Source organism: Notothenia coriiceps, unplaced genomic scaffold (assembly GCF_000735185.1).
Source record: "Notothenia coriiceps isolate Sejong01 unplaced genomic scaffold, NC01 NC01_scaffold00027564, whole genome shotgun sequence".
Lineage (NCBI taxonomy): Eukaryota > Metazoa > Chordata > Actinopteri > Perciformes > Nototheniidae > Notothenia > Notothenia coriiceps.
The window spans coordinates 39016-46897 of NW_011360265.1; the positions used below are offsets into that span (position 1 = coordinate 39016).

At 43.5% G+C, this 7882-nt stretch overlaps 1 protein-coding gene across 3 annotated transcripts in view; it reads right to left on the minus strand.

The window, feature by feature from the left end:
* The window catches only part of cnksr3 (cnksr family member 3), a 49297-nt gene that overhangs the window by 29216 nt on the left and 12199 nt on the right, over positions 1–7882 (minus strand). For all 3 annotated transcript variants that reach the window (XM_010785350.1, XM_010785349.1, XM_010785351.1), the window contains exon 2: positions 1929–2092. In XM_010785350.1, coding sequence (XP_010783652.1) covers positions 1929–2092 — 164 coding nt within the window. The remainder of the gene's footprint in view (positions 1–1928; positions 2093–7882) is intronic.

The following is a 7882-nucleotide window of genomic DNA, read 5'->3' on the forward strand; positions in this document are numbered from 1 at the left end:
GGGGGGGGGTGGTAAGACTGTGGCGTGGCAAGACTGTGGCGTGCTTACACTGTAGGTGCGCCACATTTGAGGGTGCGGGGGTGCTAGTGGAGTGTCACAGATGGGGCGGCTTTAGCCCCCTTAGCAACCCCCCTTCCCGCGTCCATTCGCGATGTCTCGCTGTCTCGCAGCAAACACGAAACCACACCAGTAAGCCAGCTCACACTGTCAGCTCCTCGCAGCAGCGAGCCAGTGGGCGAGCTGACCAATTAGAGCAACAAGGCGTGTAGGACAGAGAGTGAATACACACACTATACAGAGATGCTGTATGAGAAAACCAATATGAGTTTGGAAAATTGCACAATAAATATCTATTCTAGTATACCTCAACAATGGAGTTATAATCAGTAGAAATGGCCATGACATGGGACCTTTAAGAATCCAATGCCTTGATGTCAGGGTTTAAGGGTTGAACAAAGACCTGGGCCTGGTTACAGTCATGATGAAATAAGTTATGGACCACAAGATATACCATATGGTACATATTCTGCGATGAGTAAATCTATCAAAAACAGACAAAGGCACCGATGTACGTGACAAGCGTTTCCAGATGTTTACTTAAATTGGTTACAGGTAAAGGAAAGATATTGTTAACAGGTTATCTTAGCATTTTGGAGAATACGAAACAATAGAAGAGTGTTTTGAATTGGAGGGAAGATAATCGTCAAATAATAATGTCCCTGTTAAACCTGTATGCTTTCTGGTTAGACTAGTAGACAGCATATTATTCAACACCCCGACACAGAGGAGCCACACAATTATATTAATATGTAAGTAAAGTGTTAAGAGTTTGTTGCTAACCGCACACTAAATCACATGTGCCGGCTTTATACAACCCAAAGCCATGTATAGCTTCAATGTGCTGAGGTTGCGGATCACTCACAAATAAATCTATTTAAGGCCATACAATGTGTTGTTCCAAACCCCATTTGACCTACTGCTATCAGATTAGCATCAGTGTAAAATGCAGCCTCATGTCGGGGAGGAAGTATTTGACTTTTAAGTTTCCTCAGTGTCAAAAGAACCATGCCCCAACGATTCATGTTAAGGATTTTAATAGAGCACAAAGGCAGAAATGCTGACGCTGATCAAAACGCATGGACCACAATCTGGGACTTTTATGGCACAGGAAGTGATAAAACTCCAAATCCATCCCATCTGCTGGAAAACCTGGTTCTGTTTCAGCTGGAGCATGGAGGGTTTTCATCACTCAAGTCTCACGAGTTGAAGGCAGATATACTTTTGTTGGCAGTTCTTCTGGGAGCTATGATGATGGACAAAGATTCAGCAGGTTTGCTCTGAGAATGACTAATAAGAGCCAAACAGGGGATCTAAAATTAAAGCTAGAAAGATGGTAGATAGAAGGCTGCAGCAGTAGGAACGACCTGCCTGACGTGTCTGTTTGTATAAAAATAGAGTTAAAAGATATTTCAAGTATTTTGTATGTGGTGTAACCATGAGGGGAGAGTGGAGAGAGGCAGATCATATATCTTATCTTCCAAACAGATCAAACTGTCACCTGTTGCTACATAACTGCCTATAATCATCTCACACAGCTTCTAACTGCCAAATTGAGCCCAATGCCCCTTTGACCCAGTCTCTCTTCTGTTTGAGTGACACTTCTGTTCCCCAATGTCCTCAGGCTGCTGTGTGTTGTGGTGACTTTACACTCTGCTGAGCTGTTTGGGAAATGATAGTCCTTCCTGCAGGATTCTTTTAGCAGTCGGACCAGAAGCTACAGGCTTGGTTTACTTTGTAGATACTTAGAGCGAAGGGAGAAGATTAGTGGCCAAAAGAGAGCTCTTGCTTTGTCACAAATCCTTCATAAGGCAATTCTACTGTATCCGGATACATATCAAGTTGCACATTTCCAGCATGTCTCTACTGACCAGAGCGCAGAGCAGATCCACCGCCTCCAGCACCAGCTCCTGGTGTCCGATCCTGGCCACGCCGAGCTCCTCCAGGTCTTGATGCGTGATCTTCAGCAGCTGCTCCCCGCTGATCTTCTCCCGCTCAAAGTTGGTCACATACTGCTGCAGGTTGTCATCCAAACCTGGACACAGAAGGCAAATACTCATTAGACGAACATTCAACATAGAGATCAGCGCGCAACTTTACAAAGGGTTAGCTCAACTGTAATTTGCAAGCGCTCTTTGTCATAATGCAAAGGCTGGAACAGACGCCACCTGAACTAATGGATCCGTCATTTGTATTAGCATGTGTGCATGTGAGTGTGTATGTACAGTGCAGACAAGGAACAGGTGGGACTGCTATCTTCGCTAGACAAACACAACACAAACAGAGTGACGGTTGAGACCTTTAAGTCTGTTGGCTGGTTAAACAATGGATGGCTATATTTGTGAGTGTGCATGTGTTTCAATAAACCATTGCCAGGGGCCGCCTCTTGCTACTATTTGGAGCACCAAGAACAAATGACAGACCGTTACACCAGCAACTGCTCTGCTCATTAAACACACAAGGATATGACTCTCGTGGCTTTAGCGTCCTCTTATAGAGTAGATGACAGTATAAAGCCATAAAGAAACTCAGAAACATGCCCTCCCTATCTAGCAATGTTTCCCTCAGTGGGTCTTGGAGTGTTGAGACAACATAGTTGAGAACAAGTGTTGTTTTGTGTGTGAGTCCAGCTATGGGTGTAGCAGTAAACGCCATCTTTCTCCCCATCAAAGAGTGCACAGAGAGGGGGCAGCTGCAGATACATGGCCCTGCGCCCTGCTTTAATGAAAGACCTGTCAGCTGGAATACACACTCAATCCCTCTGAGCGTAACTCACACACACAGCCTTACATATAATATTCTCCAGTGTGTAACAGGGTTTGGCCGATCCATTTAAGTGAGCCGTTTAAGTAACACAAATATTCACTTTTATGGGAGAATGTAACTCAACAGCAGCCAAATAAAATGTAGCTGCCTGCGAGTGAAGTCTCACTGGGTGTGTTCTCTGGTCACCGAGACATTTTTGTCAATGGCTCCAAATGTCTTCATTCCTCTGTGACACTCAGTCTAAACACGTGTTGCAAAGGGTATGCGGAGAAGGTGATACTGCATGAGTGTGCGGGTGTGTTTATGTGTTTGCCATGGTAGGGAAAATGATGACCGAACAAGATTCGACTGCATGTTTCAGAGCACAAGATTATACATAAAGACAACTCACGACCCACACTGCTTCATCTTGTCAGGACCTATGCATATCCTTAAATTTATTTTCAATCAACACTGCAACACCAATCCTGTATTATACAATAATGTTTTATTCTGTTGATCAGCTGATATAAAATGCACAGAAATAATACAATTAAGTCTTAGACAAACTTTTATTAGACTTCAAAAATGTCCTGAAAGCTTATTTTCTCAAATTTGTTTCTAACAATGATTATTCTTCTGCCGAAGTTGGCATAATTTTGACTATTTCATATTATAAATGTATTTATGTCTCGGTTTGCTCACCCGCTGGTTGATTCCTTGACTTTTCAGTAATGCAGCCCTTTCTGGTTATTGTTCTCTAGAAATGGACATCATCACAGTAATACTTCCCAAAGTTCCCATCAGAATATTTTTGAATCGTAGGCCATGGTCTCACACTTTATCCCTTCAAAGCCATTACAATTCCATTATGCCATCAAAGTTCAACATGAGAGCATTCTACACCCTTGAGAAAATATCTGTGAGAACTCCAGTCACCTCCACAGAATCAAAGGGAAATTCCATCATGGCTTGTTATTAACCATTAGCCTCTGCGCAAGTCAGGTCCAGTTAGGCTCATTGGATTTTTCTCATTCCTGGCATGCTAATTCAGAAACAAGAATTTTAAGCTTAATCCCTGACTGGCCAACACCAAGGGATTGTAAGACTTTAAGGAACCGAGTGATGGCCTGAACCCACGACAACTCAAACAACCCAAACACAAACGCTGGGCCAGCCTTTTACTGCCATCAGATAAACAAAAAGACTTGGACCCAGAGGGGGCAACGTTTCTCCTTCCTGCTGTGTTAAAAGGCATTTCCTGTAACACGGTGCCACCCTTTTTCACTAACCAGAAGAAGAAGAAAGGGCAGAAGGGAAACTTGTGGTTCAGCTTACAATAAGTCTCGCTGAAGCTTTCACAGCGTGTTTTTTAAATTGGTTGTTCTAAAACCACACAATATCATGCAGAGTGGCTAGATATGGGAAAACAGTCTGGAAAGAAATAGTGGTAGGAATTAATCTGAACCCACTAATTGACGAATGAGGGGCCCCTCCTATCCTCGAGGCCGTTTCATTCATTAACATTCATTCATTGTCAAGTGTTTTTCTTCCCACATATCTTCTGTTATTCTACAAGTCTGACTTCAGAGGGTTTAGAAATGCCAGGTCATTCTAGGGTCAAAACTAATATGCATTAGTATTGAATTGGAACAATTTAAAGTGTGTTTATGTGCCGTAGAGAAAGACACCCACCATTTTAATGGTACCAATGATTGAGGATGGGGGTTAGATGTGTGCAACACATGAAAAAGTATTATTCTCCTACTGAATTCAGGAAGGTACCACAGCAATCTTTCCCTCTGGACTCAACCATTGACACCTTCTGAATAAAAGAGGGGTGTCCTTACATTGGGGCTTATAAAACATTTATTGGGCCTGGATCAATGGCAGCTTGGGTGTGTGTATGTGTGTGAGACTATCCATTCTCATTAAAGGTAGAGTAACCAGTAAAGGAGATAAGAGTGTCACGTTATTGTGAATTGAGCAGGGTGGGGGGGGGCACAAGGGAGGACTGTGTGAATACTCTTCAAAGCCAGCAAAGGATGAAACGCTTTGGAGTTTTATGACCTCTGTGAAACGCTTGGCAAATGTGTTCAAACCAGAGCAAGTGGGTGTGACTGTTTAACACAGACACACACACTCACACAGCACCAATGCCATATGCAATCGCATTGACAAAAAGATTGACAAACATCCATTGACCCGCAAACTTCAATGTGATTACAAATGACTGTAAAATGGACTGATATGTCACTTGTGACAAGTTATACTACACATAAAAAAGCATGGTACAACGTAGCAATTAACAACAAAAACATTGATCCCATTGAAGAGTTAAAGTTTCCTGAATGATAAAAAGAAAACTGGAAAACACTCAATTAGTGACAGTTTATACGATTTTAAAGTTAATATTTTTGGAATAGGGACTGAAAGTCTTATAAAAAAGGTGCAATTTGAAGATGTCACCTTGGGATCAGGGAAATCATGAAGGACAAATGGAGTATATTAGGACTATGAAAAAAAAAGGGCAAAAATGTTCCTGTAAATAACTGTGCAAACTCATCTGCAATATACCGTCGCGCAATTTACACTTTATTTTCTTTTGAATTTATTTATCTGTAAACAGTACCAGCTACTTTGAATTTTTTTTTACCATGTTATACTTGTTTATCATTTGTATTTACTCATTTTGTTTTTCTATTACAAAATAACATGTGCCTTCTATTAACCTGCACTATACGCCTGCTGTTGTAATGGCGCACATTTCCCCATTGCAGGACAAATAAAGGAATTCTGATTCTGAACTTCATTAATGTTATAGTCTAAGAAATCCAGGAATAATATTTTTGATAAGATGAGGCGCGTTCACACCGCGGTACTTTTCCAACTTTAGTCCCGATATAGTTCCGAAATGTCGCGTTCACACCAAAAAGCCCCAGGAACTAAATTAGTTCATGAGAACCTTTTTACCCCCTTTTCCATCCCTGCTAGAGAGCAGGGACTTTCGTTGGAGAAAAAGGTTCCTATTTCTGATTGGCTGGGCGGATTGCAAACCACGCCCCGTAAACGTAAAAAGGTTTTGTGAGGCCGCCATTTAATTATCCTGGCATTAGCATTATTGGCATTAGCATTAGCGTTAGCCCAGCGCACAAACGCAGAGAGACTAACTTATGGCAACACAAAAGAAAACATGGGAGCGGTGGAGATGAGGAGGTGTCAGCGTTTCTGGCGATTTACCCGCAGGCTTCAGCTGGAAGTCCAAGCAGCTTCTACTGAAGCCAGTCCCCAACTCCGGGGACTTCCGGCCGGGGACTTCGGGTGGCAGTATACGCCGTGAAGTGGTTTGCGGCCTGCCAGTAAACCCAAAGCAGCAGAAGAAGAAGTGACGTCAGCGGCTTCATTTGCCTAATCCTCCCCCAGGAACTTATTACGGTGTGAACGCGATCTGTACTTAGTTCATGAAAACTAAAGAGTTCTCATGAACTAAGTTCTGATTAACCTTAGTGGGAAAAGTACTGTGGTGTGAAAGCGCCTAATGGTCTGACAGTCCCAAAGATCTTCCATGCATTAGGAGGAAGAGGGCATCTGAACGAAATGTGTCTACGTCTGTGTCCGATAAACAAACACAGAATAGGAGGTGTGACTCATTATGGCACCTGCTGTTCACTGTGGGGTCTTTCTTACCACCCACCACCTCCCATTCAGTAAACAGTTATTATGTGTAGAACAGGTTATCAAAGCAACAGTTTTGGTATATAGTGGATGCTCGTACACACAGGCATATTTCTGGACAGCTGGGAAAGCAAGAACCCCAGATTCGGCAGTTTGGACGCAACAAGTGCAACCAGACCCTGTTGGGGGGCTCGGAGCTGTGCAGCCTACTTAAAGGCTGTGTAAGCACACATTTTTGGCAATGTAAACAACAGAACCCTTCCGCTTGCAAATGGCCGATCTATTCTTGTCATAATCTCAACAGTTCCCATCTGTACAGACGCACGAAGACAGCAGATTGAGTTGAGTGTGGCCAAGTACATGTAAAATCCATTGAGTTTGTTTGGTGAAAAAGTAATAAGATCTGGTTTGAACATGAAGTTCTATACTAGTCCAGCGCTTTGTCGCATCTATGATCAATTTTGGTCAACAAAGCTTTCCATGCAGCTTTTGGTTGCCAACTTTTCCGTTCTCAGGGGTTTGATTACACACGAAAACAGCGCACAGTCTTTCACCTCCTACAGGGAGAACCAAACAAGCTCCCTCCTCTTCACCTCCCCCATCTCTCAACCCCTCCCTGTGCTCCCAGTGGGAGTCGTAGCCACCCTGTGACACACACATAAACAGGGACACACACAAACCAATATCCCCACTGGGGTGGCCAGTGGGATAGCTACTGGGTGTAGAATAGCAAAGCCACTGTAACTGCGCTGTCTTTATTTATCAGGCTGACCTCTGAACCTGCAGGGAACGGTCAGGAATTTGACTCATTGTTCTCCGCTGAGCAGCCCCATTGTGGGAATTCACAGCACCCTGGTACAATGGGCTCAAGCTGGACCAGGCCGTGCTGTAATTAGAACGAAACAAGCTCCACTCGGCGACTGCTAAGCTATACTCTAATGCATGACTTCACAGGACAACAAACCACACACACACACACACACACACACACACACACACACACACACACACACACACACACACACACACACACACACACACACACACACACACACACACACACACACACACACACACACACACACACACACACACACACCCACCCACCGACCGACCGTACGTACGTACGTACGTAGGTACTACTACTACGTACGTACGTACGTACTACTACTACTACTACTACTACTACTACGTACGTACGGTTACGTACGTTACGTACGTACGTACGTACGTAACGTACGTACGTACGTACGTACGTACGTTACTACGTACGTACGTACTACGTACTACTTACTTACTTAACTTACGTTACGTTACGTACGTACGTACGTACGTACGTACGTACGTAACGTACGTACGTACGTACGTACGTACGTACGTAACGTAACTAACTAACTACTACGTA